Here is a 17,020-nt window from a genome sequence, read left to right on the forward strand (position 1 = left end):
TTACGCGTCTTCTCTGGAAATCACTTTCGCTTTATGTTTCCCACACTAGTTTCCATGCAATAATCAGGAAAGCAATGGCTCCTAGAATTCCAAGCGAAGTAAAACCTATCTACTCTTCCTCCACTTCCACCACTACCGCCAGCTCTTTCTCGTCCAGTACGACTACTCTCACATCAGAAACCAATTCCGGTCCTTTAAAAGCATTCCACCAATTTATCGAACAAGCAAAATCGTATGCATCAGTAGAATTTGACAAACTCTATGAGAAAATTAGCAGCGTTTTTCCAAGGGTATATTCTATCTTGGGGCTATTCAAAATAGCAGACATTGATTATCTTTGCTTTTCATTAATTGCAGAAACACGCTACTAATCAGCGGGCATACAAGGTTGCGAAGAGAAGGCCGATAAGACGCGTCGAACATAGACAGGCCGATGTATCCAGACTTCCCCAGAGATATAATAATCCAGTCAGACCCCGTGCTAAAGATTATATCAGAATCGTGGATTCGAAATCAAATGACAATAGTAAATATGAAAAATCATGCTATACATTTTCTAACAAATGCCGACACCTTTACCTTTTTATTTCTTCGATTAGTTCACCCTACATATGCTGGGAAAGTTATGCGAAATCGCAAAAAATCAGGGCTTAGTCCAGAGCCACATCACTTAACCCAGGTTACAACTAATCAAGTGCATCCAAATCGTTCGTTGACTGAGGCATTCTATGCTGCGCAAGTGGTCGGAGATGGTCTGCACAAAAGATGTGATGATCAAATAGAGAATATGGCTTGTCTCAGCGAGAATCAACAGGGTAATGCTGTTGACGAATATAAGGAAAAATTTGCTAAAATGGAAAAAGAACTGGCTGAAGTTAAACAGCAGGTCTGCCACTAAACAATTATTTGGTTTCTAACAGAACTTTGATCGTTATTAATGCTACATTTATTGAATCTCTACTATAGCTTGCCGAAATACTTGCAGAACGAAACTCTATCTTCCCAACCACCGGCCCACCACCAATTTCGAATGCACAAAATATACCATCAGCTCCTCCTCTTCCCCCTCCACCACCACCGCCATCCTCTATTTCAAAGAACCCTGTCGCGCAGGTAGCGACCGACACATCCAAGACACCTCAAACACAACCACCTCCGCTAAAGCATCAACCTTACAAGGATATTCTAAAAAATCTAAAGCATGTTAAACTGAAGAGGACAAATGCACCATGGTACATATTGTTTACCTGATTTTTTTCTCACTCTACTTCTAAATCTTTTTACGAAAAAATAGGACTCCATTCAGACTTAGTGTTTCTAGTTGCACGTCCAACAAATTTTGGGAGAATGGTGTTGGTAAAGAACCATTAGATGATCGTATCTTTGGAAGTATGTTGGTGTGTTACTTTTTCCCTTTTATAACAGGCAATTAACTATTCTGACTCTACCAGGAAATAAGATGCACAAGCATAATCTTCCTAGGGACACATCTCAGTCGCACAAACTTCTCAAATCCTATCCTCCCACCACAGAAATGGAAGATACGCCAACAATTCGTACCGAAGCCTCTGGTTTTTCGACTAGTAAAAATACTGAAATCCTAAGATCACCAAAAATTACCAAAATGCCACCTCCAGATGCTGCCGTCCAATTGCGTCAAGGGCGGAGGGCAAGTGAGAATTCAAGGCGTGTTTCGACGCTGGCAGAAGAGTTAGAGCGCGCATCTGATCAGCTATGGAAGAGCACTGGTGTTCAAAATACACGCTATTCGCCGCTGACTTTAGAGAAGTCAATAACTGAAAAACAGGACATGGATTTGGTGGACCTTACGTATGCCTCTGATTTCGAGAGAAGCGAGCCCGAGAATATGACTGATTATAATGAGACGGAAAATTAGTGACAAGGATATCTTCAGAGTAATTTTTTATCCCTTACTAATTGTACACTTTAAATAATAATATAATCCTAATTTTCTTATGTTGTCGTACTCTTTTTACGTGTGCGTTTTGTTTTATGTATTGTTTTGCTTTTGCCTTTTTTTTTAAAAAAAACTTGTTTGTAAATTTCATTTGTTTAGCTACAGAGAAGGTATTTGGAAAAAGAGAAATACGAATGTGTGACAAGTAGCACTAAAGAGATATTCAAAATATTTGCCTACTTGATATAGGCCTTAAGAGATTGGGTGTAGGAAAAGATACGAATCGGAAAAGAAGTTTTCGGTGCACCTGTGACCATGTTCAATAGGGTCTTGCGTTACCTATTGGAGCGGCCTGCATATACGGCCCACCAGGATTACCCATTGCATTTGGGCCTAAGTTTGGACCTCCTTGTCGACCAGGACTATTCTGCGGTTGGCGATAGCGCGAATCAACTGGCATTGGGGGGTTTCTCATTCCGTCAACATTATTCCCTCCGCGTGATCCCGATTGCCCAGGAGGTGTATTAACACTGTTGAAAAATGTTGGGTTGGGCGTCCCCTTTTGGTTTTGAACGCTAACTGTAGGTTGTTCGTTCATGGTGGCGGTTATCTCAAAACTAGGGATATTGAAGGGCTTGAAGAAGTCTGCAAGGTTGAGGACAGTGAGGTTGGTGGTTGGAGTGGGATCAACGTTCGATGCTACGCTTCTAGCAGAGAGGTGAGGTGGTAAGGCATTGGATAGGCAGAACAGGGAAAATGAAAATAAAGTGAAAGCTCTTAACAGCATTGCCATAAGTAATAATAACTCTGTCAATCTCTTAAGTAAAATATATGAACTGAGAATAAAATGTACAGGGGTTAGAAAGAATAAGTAATGTGAAATTGTATAGATAAACAGATACTCTCAAAGAACTATTTTCCAATTATAACCAAATTATAAGAACTATATGTATAACAATGAAAATCCGCGTAGAGCAAATAAAAGTACCTTACTTTGTATAAGAATTTACAGCTTATGTGTATCCTTTATATAGTGGTACCAAGATATATCAAAAATATTTTAAAGTTTATCACTGTCGCTGATTGCATCACATTTATAAAAATCATTCATGATAGATGCAAGAATTAGGTAAAAATCACAAATAAAAGCTGAAGGGGAGAGGGGTTGAACTTGAAAAAATACAACATACGCAACTTTTCACATCATAATCTCTGAACAGATATATCTTTAGAGGTTTTCAACCTCAAATCGAAAAATATTTCAAAATAATAAATGGAGCCCATCTATGCTTAACGAAAGATACATTGAGATTGTTGAACAATTGAATATTGTATTCTAAATCCGAATTCGATTCGAGAACCCTTCCGCGTGTTAATCCATCGACATGGGAAAAAAAAAGCATCTCAACTACGAATCATATAGTTAAATTCAAAGTGGGATTTCATGCTTCGTAATGTAAACAAGCAGTCACATCCTTTGGCCACCCACTCGCTTTTAATTCTTCCATTTATGCAGTATTTTGGCACGAGTCTTCATCCCCATTTTTACTTCCTCTCCCACTATTTTCTTCTGTTATTTAAGCAAATAGCTCGAAAAAATTTTCAAAATTTCAAGAAAATCAATACGATAATGGGCCTATGCACACGCTACATTAAGCACCAATACCTTGTGGAAAACTGCTATCCCTACCCTCCTGGTGACATTTCCCCTAAGAGCAGTGAACTCTCGTACCTCACATTTTATGCTAGCTCGCGACCTGCAAAGTTAACCAAGGTTGGGCGTTATCTAGAAAAGAAAGTGCGGCTATCAACTTATAAGGGCCGAATTGAGTAAAATTGATATGTTTCAATGACTAAAATATAGTGATATTTAACGTTTGTTTTAGTGAGACCTTGGTTTCATTAGAGATTTTAAAATCACTTGTGCAAACGTGTAAACGTGATCTCAATTTATTCTCAAAGCAAGTGGTGAGTATTATCCAGGTGGTATTATGCACAAAGGACATCAAACTGTTGCCCAAAGCATATGGCATGGTAAGAAATTATTTATTAAAAAATACTAGCAAATTAATGAACTCATTTTTAAAATTATTATTCTACTCTCTACAGTTTGTTCTTTTCACCTCAATTATCAGGGGGTCGACATTTAGCGCAGATTCAGATATCACAGAGACTTATGTTCAACTTATACGTAATTTTAGCGATTTGTCTTTAAATAATTCAGGGGTCGAGGAAAATATGAGGTGCGATAATTATATTCGCGGATATAAATTTTCGTACTGTTTGTTGCAATTATAATTATAGAATTCGAATACTTGCTCTGCGAGCTTTGAGAGCTGCTGTCTCCTCGGAAATCCTCTACTCTTCTGCTCCAACTGAACAGCTTATCCCAATTCTCTCCTCGGTGCTCTCTATTATTATTGGTTCAAACGAAAGTATGGAAAAATTTCAAGAAAGGTTTGTAGGAAATATTCTCAATACAACCACTTTTTTTTTACTTATCTTGTATCCTATTAGGGAAGATGCAGAGACCAAAGAAGATTTATTTTCTGAAGAATCTGAAGAGGATACTGAGGAAGAATTACAAATTCAAGCAATGAGAGTGTTGAAGACACTTTTTGTCAACTCTAACGCAGTTGTTATTCGGTGCTCCCTAGACTCTACCTTCAAGTATATAATGATTAAAGTCTTGGAAACAATTTTATATTGATTTTTTTAAATTAAGGTTTCTAGATGGGCAAGGAAAATGGTATCCAAACGAATTTGGGGTAGAACTAATGCGGTTGCTTGTAAAATGCTTCCAGGTAATATCGGCAATTGACTTCATGAGTTATAAACATTGAAAGAATTGATGCAGCTTATTTTTCTTTTTATAGCCACAATACCGGTACATGTTAATATCGGACATTGTTCAACGATTGGATGAAGGAGTTGAGGGGGCGCTTTTCAACGCAAAAAATGTGACACTTGTGGCAATGCTAGACACACTGCTCTCAAGCCAGTATTCATTCCCTGGTCTTTCAGTACTTGAAATTCTAGGTTCGTTGGTGAACTTTCTGATGAATTCACTTAAGGAACATGATTTGGAGGAAAATGAAAGTGATAATTCGATTATTCAACGAAGAATTCATTGCGGTTTAGTACAATCCATTGGTGAGCTATCATTTGCAAACAGTTGGTTAAAACAACTTATTTATACTTTCACTTCAATCAATATCTGATAGGCGCACTGGCAAAACATGTGTATTACTACAGCCAGGTGAACGATATCATTTCCCACCTTATTTCCAAATTACGAGTCAACGTTTCGCTTGATGAGGTCGACGGAATTCCCATTTGGCGATTGCGCTCTTCTGTATTGAAGTGTTTGCTACTTGTCGTGCTCACCAATTACAATGCATCAACGACAACTGATGAAGTTGAAGAAGGGGTTGGTACAGTTCGCGCCCCACTCTCATTTGAGTTTTGGACACCAGCAATTTGTTTGATATCCTGTCGGAATGTTCGGGTTCGCTTGGAATTTATGCAAGCAGTTATAACATTATTGTACAGCCAACTGGCCAAAAAAACTGCAGATAAAAAAATATCTACAAGTCAGACGTTTAGTGAAAATGTTCCAATTAACAGTGCCTTCAGAACTACGCTTCATGACGCAATTGTCGAATTCACCTGTTTAGACTATATTCTACCTTGTGATATTATGGCAATCCAGGGATTACTTGAAGTATTGTTGTTTTATTATGGACAGGATGAAGCAATTAAGTGCGTGCCATTATTGTTTAAGCTACAAGATTTCGCAATGGAGATTCACGATGATTTTCTTCGCCAACGCGCAATTGCGACCCTCACTCTGCTACACCTTGATAAGATCGCCGAGATAATTTCCTCTTCACTGCTACGCAACTATGTTTCGGGAATACGATATGCACGAGTGGAACGCGGTGAATGGATGGATGGGCTGGAGTACCGAAATTTGCAAACCGGACCATGGTTTGAGGCGTCAGCTACCAACTGCGCTATGGCAGAAATAGGATGGAGGGGATTTGATGGTGGTGAAGCTAGCCGAAGGAATATGACCGTATGGTTTACACGAGATGCGGTGCGAAATGCGATGCTTTACGATTCCCGAATTGTGGATCAGGAAGGTATGCTAGAATACGCACTGGATCTAGAGTTCGGAAATACCAGAGAAATTGGGTAAGCATAAATTTTTGCTTCATTATATAATCAGCTGAATTTCTCACGCCGAGATTAGGTCCAGAAAGAAAAATAGTTTTCGGGCCAACTCACATCGAAACTCATCCGAGTCCAAGTTACGAGTTTCCACTATTTCCTTTGAGCGTGTTGATTCACCACAGCTTGTTAAAGTTGATGATTTACGTCGCGCTCTTTCCGGCGAGATTTCTTCTCCACCTAGCGAACGATCCAGTATTGCGGGCGTGTCTGATGGAGCCGAAAGTGGAAATGGGTTTTATGATTTACAGCAAGAGTCCCAACTTCAGCAAACTAGGCAACGGACCTCAAATGACGATGTCAGAGATTTAAATGATTTATTAAATTCGATCACTGTGGAAACATTGGAGTAAGTAAACCATTTTTTAAGGTCAAGAGGTGATAACTAAGCAGTGAAATCATGCTCGTAAATAGAAACCCGAAATACTTATACAACCCTCCATATAATATTTCATAACCAGTTACATCGCTCACTGAACCATATATTTATATATAATCTTATCTATAATCTAATCCCATCAATGGGACCAATTGTTATATATGAAGCTAATCACTCATATTTCATGCTTGCCAAAAAAAAAAAACTGATTCTAAGGTAAAAACAAGTTTATTTCGAAATGAAGCTGTAGACACAGCTTGCAATATGAAAACAAGTGAATAGAAACTCACAAGGCTAAACAAAATGCAATATAAGAGAAAAAGCGCGCCTGTAATTCAAACTCAATCCTCATTCAATTTTGGCTGTGACTCTTGCCGTTGCTGGTGTGGTTTTTGTAATGGCTGAGGTTGCTGGCGTTGTTGTTGCTGTTGAAGATACTGTCTAAAAGTAGAGTTGTATGGATCCCACAAATCGAAATTTGTGCTCGCAATTGTCCCTGGAATATCGGCATCATATCTTGGAAACAGCGGATTTACCCATTGAGTCGCTGGTGTGGCGTGCGTTGATGGAGTTGAAGTAGGCTGTAGTGATGGTGCCATTGATATAGCTGAATCTACTGTTGGGAACATAAGCATCCCCAGACGCTCCATTGTTGCCGAAGTCAAAGCTGATTCTGGCTGAATTATTCCAGGATCAGCCGAGTATGAGTAATGACTACCTGGAAAATGTTGATGGTTTAAGGGTGAAATTGTAGTAGAAAAGGCAGTGGATCCAGGAGATCCATCCGATACTCGCTGCTGAGTTGTGTCGTGAAAGAGAGAGAAAGGGGAGAGTTTTGAAGCGTTAAAATCAGTGATAGAAGAGTGTGGTGATAAATCTGAGCTAGATGACTGAACTGCATCCAGCTGTATGGGAGTAAACTGTCCAGTTTTCAATGTTCCCTCATCATGGTCACGCTGATGGGCACGTTTGCGAGGTGGAGACCTGATCTCCTCTGAGCTACTCGACTTTTCCCTTTCTTTTCTCTCCTTTTGCTCTCGTAGCGCCTTCTCTAGAAATGCTTTTGGATCAGACGTGTCATAAATCCATGATAGGTCATAATCGATCGGGCCTAGGTGAGATTCAACTTCGCGAGTTATTTTGCCAACCATCTCTTTATCGAACGATATATTGTTGACTCCGAGTGAGATTTTGAAGAAAACTATAAGTTCATCCTTCATGCAGGTGCACTCGAAATGCATAGAGAAGAGTATTAATTTAAGCATATTGGCCTTTGCTACAGGCATGTGGTATTCATCGCCGCTTGTCATATTCGAGAGGAAAACAAAATAAAGAAGGCCGAACACGTGATTTATCATGAGGATCGGGTACGGGAAGCCTTTTTTGATCAAACTCTCTAATGCCTCCATTGCTGCATTTGCAGCCGCTGATGAAGCATTTAATGAGCCCACTAGGAAAGTATTCTTGCCCTTATCCCCACGAACCATGAAGGAGTGATGCAACTGGATTATAGTCTTACAATAATAAATTTGGAGTAATTCTACATTGCCAAGAAATTACACAGTTAATTAAATGCTAAAATCAATCCAAAATATTTATTCGCATACCAGCCCATGGAGATACCCCTTGATGAGGCTCAGCATTTACAAGGCTGAACCTTAGTTCGGAAGGTATTGTAGAATACCACTGGATAAGTGCATCAGCATGCTCCCGCAATAAAAGCTCTCTTGGCCCATAATCCATAATGCGACGTGATGAAGGTGAATAGAGAGTCTGGATGATCCGAGTGAGAATTTGATAAAGGCGTACTAATTGGTTTAAGAATGTCATGGGCAGGTTTCGGCGAGTAGCTTTTGTGGGCGATGAAGATGTGCTCTTATTATCTTTCGGAGTATTCATACCAGAAGCAAGAAATTCATCGTCATCCGGCTCTTCTTCACCCACAAGATCGACATCACAATCTATTATAACCCCACCAAAAAAATTATTTTTGTAGTTGTCATAGAAATGTGGAGCTCAAATTTCTACTTACGACTATCATGAATCAACAACGGACGCCCTGAAGCAGATGATATCTCACGATCGAAAACATAGCATATCCACCATATGCCTGTAAATTAATAAAATAAACTGCGTTAAATATATAACGGATCGTATGAAATTTTCATGTAAAGACTCACGCTTTCGCAATTCACTTTCAGATCGTGAAATCTTCCATTTCGAAGAATCGCGATGCATTCCAAGCTCTTGGGCAATTCGAACGGCCTAAAAATTTAAAAAAATATTTTTAAATAAAATGTCAACAGGGTGTAGACTAGCGTGTATATACCAAACTCGAATAAAGATAGTTATTTTCTGGGTTATTTGCTAGCTGTGTATCTATCGTAAGCAGCAGCAACGCTTGAACTGTGCTAAGCTGTGGCTTTTCGAACGCGGTGTCGAGTAATTTTTTAACACGTTGGTAAAACACATCCGCCATGCCTTCCGATAACATTGGATATCGATTAAAGAGTCCCCCTTTGAAAACCGCTCTAACTGTGAGGGAGAATATGGCATTCATGAGAAATGGAGTTGGAGATGTAAGCTCTCCTCGATACTGTTTTAGAAATCTGGGCTTAGAGATGATAGGCATATAAGGGTGAATATGTTCAAAATATCTAGTGAAGTTGTAATGGATATGAGCATCATATTATTCATATAAATCGAGTAAAAACAAAACCCTACGCTTCAATTAGTACATCTGATATCTCACGCGGTGGCAGTTCGTTTCTATATTCATCGTAAGATATCTCTGGCGGTTCTTCGATTATTACAAAATTGTTTTCTGTTATTCGTCGTATATACAATTTTCCACCCTCCCTCGATGGCAAAGGCAACTCCAGCACGCCTTTTTTGTCGGTTCCACCCAAAAAACGCGATAATATTTCATTTCCGCTATCAATATAGCGGACAACTCCTTCCTCCAAATTCATCTCTTCCAGCTCGCTGGCCAATCCGTCCTCTTCATCTGCATCACAATCACCCGACTGCAAGGATGTTCCATCCTTCGTGTAATCCTGCGATATATCTTTATCATCATTTTTTGGTTCAGATGATGTCTTTGATTTTATGGGATAGGAGGTGGATCCGTCAGTTAAATTCTTGCGCAGTTCGTTGAGAGATCCATCGTGAATATTGTCGCCAAGTCCGAATTCTGATCTAATTTTTTCCAAATCAGCTGCCGACATGTCTGATGGGATAGAATCCGCTGAGTCTTCTTGATTAATAAGCTTTTCCATGCGTTTGATTCTCGCTTCTAGCGCGTCCATATAACTAGTTTGTTACGAGTGGTAAGTGAATGTTTAGATCTCCTTGACAAACAAGATACGATCTACAAAAATTAAATGCACTCTAAAAAAACATACCCTTTGGGCGGTCCACGCTTTTTTGCTAGAGTTGTGAAGGTACAATCGAGTCCATACAAATGACAGTTGGAGCATTTCTCATTTCCGGCGGCATTGCACCGAATCTTGCGTCGTCGGCACGCATCGCACGCACGAGTAATCCTGCTTCGCTTAGTTTTATTTGGGTCGTCTTCTTTGATGGGTTTCATGGATCGTGTTGGCCCATCCAGTGTGTAATAAAAATTTACAATTCCCAATTAGAAATTATAACATATTATAAAGACAGTCGAAAACCTTTGTACTTGAATAGAGGGGGTATAGTGAAACTTGCCGCAGCATACTTTGCCCATTCATTGATCCTGCTAAAAATAAAGATGTTAAATAATCTAAGGGACCTATTCGGTATTGCAAATGCTATTGACACAATCGCCCCCATATCTAGACCAGTAAGTGAGTCCAACGTGTAACTCCAAGATATAATAAGCTTAGATGATATCGTATCTTTTTCCTTCACTGTGAATATTAGAGCCATATAACAGCTCGACGCTGCCTAACTAAATAAGTCACTTTGTCCCGAGATGGACGATCATCTGTTTCATTCTCAAAAACTCTTAATTTGGAAATTACGGGACTACTGCGTTTTAAGAGCTGCAAACAGTTAAATTAGATAGCCGAGTGGGGGGAAAAAGTGCAGTTTGAATGGAAGAGGGAGGCAGAAAAACCTAACAATGGAGCATTATATAAATAAATATACTAGAAATATAAGGAAATAATGCGATAGAAAGAGTAAGAGTAATAAAATTAATGAATAGCCCAGAAAACCAATTGTAAACTAGAAAGCACAAAAAAATGAACGCAAGATGGTGTGATTAGTTCCGCTTCGTTCCGAATTCAGTCAAACTGGCTCTAGATGGCCCCGGTGGCTCTGGTCCGTCGTAGTCAGAAAGCGGGATAAACTGGTCTATTGAGTGAGCATTATACGATCCGGGCGGAGCAGAGTCTCTCTTCGCCATGGCGTTGACGAATATGGTGGCCTCCTCACTGTCTTTTTGATTTAGAGTAGGAAAAGATGGTGGCGTAGTGGGGGTGAGGGATTGTGCAGGCGGGGATGCGAAGTCTGAGGCAGAGTTTCGCTGCCTCCGCTGAAGCGATTGTTGCCTTGCAATTCGCATCTCCTGCACAAACTCTGATAAATCAAAGCCTTGGTTTGCATACTCATATACCCACGCATATGCCTCCTCGTCCAACGAGAAGGAGCTTGCATTTGTACTGAGTGCCGAAGTAGCGGAGGCACGGTGTGGAGAGCGCAGGTGCGAGGGAGGGGAAAGCATCATATCTGTATTGCGATCATCCTTATATGTCACAGGTGAGGGGGGGGTAGGCAGCTCTGCTGCGGTGGGGGCCTTGTGAATCATCGTCCACGGGTGACTGGCGGTGGGTTGCTGAAAGTATGAATCACTCTCTTCCTCAACAGTCACGAGTGGATACACTGTAGAAGAGGAGGGGTGCGGGATCATACTGCTCCGAGAGTTGGGCAAGGACGAGCTCCTTTCGGTCCTTTGCCGGGCATACAAGGGGGGATTTGGCGCCTGAGCACCGAACGGCCGAAGTTGCTCGTCTTCTGGCGTCTTGCTTTCCCCCCATCGAGTTTGCACGAGCGAGTTTCCAGATGCGCCCGGATCGGAGTGGTATTCAAAGCGAGTCATACTATCCGCGTGCCTGCCCACGCTCGGGTGACTGTCTATCACCACTTCTAAGGAGAGGGTGTTTCCGGGATACAGTATTATAAACATCAGAGGGGTCAGCAAGCAAAAGGCGAAGCTGCCTATATCCATGAACAGGTCTCGCAAGAGTCGTGCTACCAGCGGCGAGGCGGCAAAGCGAAGTATCGGAGTCGCCATCAAGATCCCGGGAATGAGGATTGCAGCAAGAACCCCAAGCACCAGGCCGGTCTGTCTTGCATATCCAAACAGCTCGCTCGACATCACTGTCATTGACCCATCCGCCGCCAGCGCGTCCATTGCAAGACGCCGCAGACGGAAAAGCGTGGACACGTGGAACACGATCAATAGCACAATTTGCCCACCAAAAAATGCGACGGTAGCTAAGAGTGAGGTGCGCCAGTTCACCAGGAAGAAGGTCGAGACGAGCACGGCGGGGCCGCTGATTAACGAAAGGAGACCATAGGCGAAGTAGATGGGAAATTCGACTCGCCGCCCAAAATCCTTCTCTTGGAAGCGTTCATGGATGTGCGTTGCCCAAAACGAGATCAGAATAAATAGGGAAGCAAAGATGAACGAGATAGCAACCACAGCAAGAAGCACGCCTATACGGGCAAAGTCCATGTTTTCTTCAGTCCAGGAATTCTATGAGAGACAGAGATTAAAGACTCAGAACTCGAAAGAGACGCGAGGGGGGGCGCAACATTTACCATTGGGCGAGTGAAAATGGACACGGTCGTGTTTCGCAGGGAGAATGCGGTGGAGTCCGAGTTACTATTAACAAACTGCACATCATCGGGGTTGAAATGCGGGAAAACAGCAACCAGCTGTTCATTCGTGGATGCTACAACTAAAAGAGCGTCGAATGCACAAAGGATGAGGACGGAGAACAAAAGAATCCATGAGATGAGGAGGCGGGTTTTATAGCGGGAATAGATAGACGGGAGGAGTCTTGCGAGGCCAACTGTGCTGTGGATACGCGTGAGAGACCAAAAAAATACGAAGAGATTCACTAGACTTCTCAGCAGAAGTATGCCTACACACAGTGGGTGGTTAGCTATAGGACGCTTGCATCTCGAAGGAGAGCATTACTTGGTGGCTGCATTGGTGGAGGGGACTGGCGAAGGGCGCATTGAGGGATGGGACAGGCGAGCAGAGCAAAGGGAGGGGTTGGTTTGCAGCACCCACGAGATTACTAAACAGCTAGGGACGAGGACGGTTGCGCTTGGAAAGGTGTATACACGTCAATAGATTAAGGAAAGAATGGCCAGCACTCCCCAGGACGGCGGAAAAAGGATAGACTAGAGTATAGAGAGATGGTTGTACCTGAATAAATTTGAATGTGTGCCACGCATTAATCTCACGAAGCTCCGACCGCACAGATTGGCTGCGCGAACAAGCCATCTAAATATCATTTATTGTAGTGCACCCACCACGTTTCGAAGCGGCAGATTAAGGAAACTCTCTTTAATAAAAAGGTTCAACAGAAAGAAAAGCCAAACAAGATGCTCTGCCCACGAAGAAAAGAAGACTCAGGAAAATAAACCGCCTTTGTTCACCAGCCCCTGTGTTTTTTTGGTTTGTTTTACGCATTGGCCTCCTCCAGCTCACTCACGCACTTCCATTCTCCCTCGAGCGTCTCCTTCCACAGCGTGACCTTGTTGTCTCCGCACGAGACCGCCAGCACGTTCCCTGCCAGAGACCAGCTCACGCGCCACACGACGTCCGGGAATTTTTCTGCGCGCAGCACCTTCTTCTGCCAACCCCCCGTGGGCCCGTCCTGGGTCCAAATGAGCACGGTTTTGTCCTGCGAGCAGCTAGCCAGGTAACTACGCGGGAGGCCAATATTGGGTGCCCATGCTACGTCACGCACCCAATCGACATGGCCATCGAGCACATCCTCCTCCTTCCAGGATTTCGAGTCTTCCCTATAAAAATATTAGGCCATGAATTGGAACACCAAAACACGAGCCGCGACAAATCCCCACTCACTTAAACGACCATATTTTGATCAGATTGTCACATCCAGCGGACGCAAACCGTTTAACCGAGTTGGCGTTGGGAGAAGCCCCAGTCACCTGTACCAGAGCGCCGGGGATTGTTGCAGGAGCCCACGTAACTGCATTGCATCCAATGGCATGGGCCTCAAAAACTGCACTATCCCACGTACCATCCTCTATAATATATGTTAACAACAGCGTAGTGTGCTTTTACACGTTCCAAACTTACCTTTAAGAGTAACTATAGACACCTTGCCATCTGAAGAGCCGCACGCGAGAATGCAGCCAAGCTCATGAGGCGCCCAGGCAACAGAGTTAACTGGAAAAAAATATACTATTGACATGGGAACATAATTGTGCAAAAATCATAATTGTATTACCAGATGCAGTGTGCACAACATGATCCTTAACTCTGCTCCACGCTCCATTCTGTTCGCGCCAAATAAATACCTTCCCATCATATGAACACGATGCAAGCATATTGCCGAATTTGGGGTGCGCCCAAGAAACCTGCCAAACCGGGCCATCATGCCTTCAAGCCATTAAAAAATTAGTGTATAAATTCAATATGGTTACAAGTCAAAATTTCATGATAATTACCCACGAAGAGTCTCGATTAGTCTGTGCCTTTCGCCATCAACTTCAAAGACGCGAATAGTGCGATCAGAAGATGCCGTGGCGAGTTTTTTCGAATAATAATCGAGCTGGGCATCATGCTAGAAAGTAATATGAAGAAAAAAAAAATCAACATGCAATATGAAGATCCATCTAGATGTTCGACCTACAATCATATCCTCGTGTTGAGTTTCCAGCACATGCTGCTGGCTTGTAACAGTTGCAGCCTAAAAACGTTTGATTGATAAATGTAAATTTCCAAGGAGAGTATTAACTAAATCTCTACCGAAAACATACCATACTATATGCTTAGAGGAATAAACCGAGTCAAAGTGTAGTAAAAAAGAGATGAAACTATCTAGGGAAGCAAAAAAAAATCCTCACTAGTCGTAAGAGCTTGTTGTGGCTTAGCCTATTTTTTACATAGTGAATACAATAGTGTAGACTTTATATCTATCTCACATAAAAACAGGATGAATGCCCCCGATCGTTTTGAGCTATTTGTGCTTCCGGATGGAGTCAAGAAGTATTTGGCCACTAAATCATAGCAGAACGGGAAACAATCTGTGAACATTTACCAATTTTTCTATTTCTCAGGGTAAATGTAGAATATGACCAAAAGATTTCCAATGCTGCATCATTCACGATCCAGAAAGAAGATCATACTCTCGGCAATTTATTAAGAGCGTAGGTGTCAGTAGGATTGAAGATCTTTAAAATTAAAAACTAAAACTTCTCTCTGCTGCTTTTTAGTCAACTCCTTAAAGATCCCAAGGTTCTTTTCGCTGGCTATAAAGTACCTCATCCTCTTGAACACTCTTTCACACTCCGTGTTCAAACAAAGGGGGATAGTTCACCACAAGAAGCGCTTCAGAGAGCGATCGAGAAGCTTATTAGGGAACTCGGTCATCTTAAAAATAGATTTGAAGTATATTATTATAAACTACCCTTCCCTAGGCTGGTAAAATATTGATTATTGATTATTTATCTGGTAGAATGATGTGGTGAGAGCACAGGCTTTCTCGTCTAGTAAAGAATCTGGAATTGGTGAAGTTGACTTGCAAGAAGACATGCATGCGCGGACCGTGGATATGGATTTCTAGCTAGCGATACATCAATATGACTCAATGAGATGCAAAAATGACATGTCTCTATTATTTCAATCCTTTTCTCTTTCCTTAACCAGGCAAACTTAATTCTGCTAGATATTTTCTTGTAAATTTTTTATGTGAAATTAAAAAGAATTCCCATCTGAATACATCACGTATTTACAATCCAAAACAACTCAGCAGTGCCTCATTGACAAAGGTGATCATTAAATTAAGCAATATTCGCTTGATTCGATGTTACAAACTAAACTTAATCCACTAAAAAAAAAAAAAACGAATGCTGTACAATAGAAGGGGAGAAGATTTGATTAATTATCGATGTAGGCCTCTTCAAAATTAATTGAAAGATTTAATTGCGATTTCGTTTGACTTCTCTCTGCTCTTCTGATATATTCTATTCTCCTTGGATTCTCCTGGAAGCATATATAGCATATTATAGCATATTATATTTAAGTCCTGAGAATTCGTTTTATATAATTTTAACCATTTATGTCAATAGAAAATTACAACTAACCTTAGCTTATAGATCTGAAGAGATAGTTAAATATAGAAAACTAGCCTGTAACTTCGCTTTTGCAAAAGTTGTTAAACGTTAAATGTTCAATCACAACGTTACTTTCTTCATATATAGTAGCTATTAATCTTGTATTTTAATTTTACCTTGTTAAATAATATTCTGTCTTAATATACGAGTACATAATGCTTGGGAGGGCGCAGAAAATTTTGATACTAAATATGATATTGCTGGAAAAAAAAAGCAAAAAAATAATTTCAAATCACCACGTTTACTTGGACCATTAAATGTTTTTTCTATCAAAATTAATCTAAATAACTGAAATTGATATGTGGATGCGTAATTAAAACACTGAACATGACAATCTATATAAAGAGAGAAGCTTGAAGAATCGCTTCTAGGAATAAAGCATTTCAAACTAAGAAACGATATTCCAAGTATGAAGATCCAAATCTTAACATTATAAGCCGATTCTAACCCCGCTTTCTGACGCGCCTATTGAAACATTAATAGCTTCAGTCAATTAAAAATAAAGCCGTATAAATCTCTACTACATTTCGCTTTTTCTTCTTGATATTCATCTCCCCCATGCTACAACCTATTTACTTGTAATGCTACACGTAGGGATGCCTTTTCACCTGGATACACCAGCTGGTAATCTGACTGAAAATGCCATGTTTATTCAAAATCTCGAAAAAACCAATGCCATATTGTTTAGTAGATTTTAAGGACGCGATTCTCCTTGAGAAGAGTTCGTCCTCACCTCAATTTCTATCACCTTGCTCCAACTCCTCAACTTCCCATGAAAGGTAGGCGCCTGGTATATTCTTTTATATTTCGTTCTGAAATGACTACTCTTCGACTACTATTAATAAGCAGTCAAATCGCAAATCATCTTTTCGACTACACCGCTCCAAATCTATCCAGTGCTCAATCACCAATCACAGCTTTTGATCTCCAACGGCAGTTTCCATGGGAATCACATATATCAAATCTGCAACAACTGCGCTGTAGTCCCATGCCAACATTAGAGAGTCAAGTTCCTCCCTTGTTGACTTCTCAGTTTATTCCACCACAGTCATCAGTTAACAAATTGAACGAAATTAAACAAGAAATATATGACAAATTATCGCAACATGCATCGTAGG

At 41.0% G+C, this 17,020-nt stretch overlaps 7 protein-coding genes across 7 annotated transcripts; 3 read left to right on the forward strand and 4 right to left on the reverse strand.

Moving 5' to 3' along the window:
- Positions 1-74: 74 nt before the first annotated feature.
- VTP21DRAFT_8381 (uncharacterized protein) lies at positions 75-1,897 on the forward strand (the record flags this gene model as incomplete). Its single annotated transcript, XM_069399225.1, has 6 exons — positions 75-290; positions 358-526; positions 600-886; positions 967-1,232; positions 1,295-1,389; positions 1,452-1,897. 6 exons carry the CDS (start codon positions 75-77, stop codon positions 1,895-1,897), a joined length of 1,479 nt encoding a protein of 492 aa, XP_069254663.1.
- Positions 1,898-2,237: 340 nt separating this feature from the next.
- Positions 2,238-2,711, reverse strand: VTP21DRAFT_8382 (uncharacterized protein; the record flags this gene model as incomplete). The annotated part of the gene is made up of 1 exon (XM_069399226.1): positions 2,238-2,711. One exon carries the CDS (start codon positions 2,709-2,711, stop codon positions 2,238-2,240), a length of 474 nt encoding a protein of 157 aa, XP_069254664.1.
- An 837-nt stretch (positions 2,712-3,548) lies between these two features.
- On the forward strand, positions 3,549-6,504 carry VTP21DRAFT_8383 (uncharacterized protein; the record flags this gene model as incomplete). Its single annotated transcript, XM_069399227.1, has 9 exons — positions 3,549-3,748; positions 3,805-3,952; positions 4,028-4,161; positions 4,223-4,375; positions 4,436-4,588; positions 4,644-4,722; positions 4,795-5,071; positions 5,143-6,115; positions 6,174-6,504. 9 exons carry the CDS (start codon positions 3,549-3,551, stop codon positions 6,502-6,504), a joined length of 2,448 nt encoding a protein of 815 aa, XP_069254665.1.
- Positions 6,505-6,871: 367 nt separating this feature from the next.
- Positions 6,872-10,122, reverse strand: VTP21DRAFT_8384 (uncharacterized protein; the record flags this gene model as incomplete). The annotated part of the gene is made up of 7 exons (XM_069399228.1): positions 6,872-8,070; positions 8,138-8,491; positions 8,563-8,640; positions 8,711-8,795; positions 8,860-9,187; positions 9,255-9,842; positions 9,935-10,122. The coding sequence occupies 7 exons, from the start codon at positions 10,120-10,122 to the stop codon at positions 6,872-6,874; spliced, it is 2,820 nt and encodes a 939-aa protein (XP_069254666.1).
- A 660-nt stretch (positions 10,123-10,782) lies between these two features.
- Positions 10,783-12,739, reverse strand: VTP21DRAFT_8385 (uncharacterized protein; the record flags this gene model as incomplete). Its single annotated transcript, XM_069399229.1, has 3 exons — positions 10,783-12,279; positions 12,345-12,670; positions 12,727-12,739. 3 exons carry the CDS (start codon positions 12,737-12,739, stop codon positions 10,783-10,785), a joined length of 1,836 nt encoding a protein of 611 aa, XP_069254667.1.
- A 480-nt stretch (positions 12,740-13,219) lies between these two features.
- On the reverse strand, positions 13,220-14,549 carry VTP21DRAFT_8386 (uncharacterized protein; the record flags this gene model as incomplete). Its single annotated transcript, XM_069399230.1, has 7 exons — positions 13,220-13,562; positions 13,627-13,810; positions 13,864-13,953; positions 14,015-14,166; positions 14,235-14,350; positions 14,420-14,476; positions 14,547-14,549. The coding sequence occupies 7 exons, from the start codon at positions 14,547-14,549 to the stop codon at positions 13,220-13,222; spliced, it is 945 nt and encodes a 314-aa protein (XP_069254668.1).
- A 173-nt stretch (positions 14,550-14,722) lies between these two features.
- On the forward strand, positions 14,723-15,352 carry VTP21DRAFT_8387 (uncharacterized protein; the record flags this gene model as incomplete). The annotated part of the gene is made up of 4 exons (XM_069399231.1): positions 14,723-14,775; positions 14,847-14,936; positions 15,003-15,177; positions 15,245-15,352. The coding sequence occupies 4 exons, from the start codon at positions 14,723-14,725 to the stop codon at positions 15,350-15,352; spliced, it is 426 nt and encodes a 141-aa protein (XP_069254669.1).
- Between the last annotated feature and the right edge of the window lie 1,668 nt (positions 15,353-17,020).

The sequence above is a fragment of the Calcarisporiella thermophila genome, assembly GCF_041956535.1.
Source record: "Calcarisporiella thermophila strain CBS 279.70 unplaced genomic scaffold VTP21scaffold_4, whole genome shotgun sequence".
NCBI classification, from domain to species: domain Eukaryota; kingdom Fungi; phylum Calcarisporiellomycota; class Calcarisporiellomycetes; order Calcarisporiellales; family Calcarisporiellaceae; genus Calcarisporiella; species Calcarisporiella thermophila.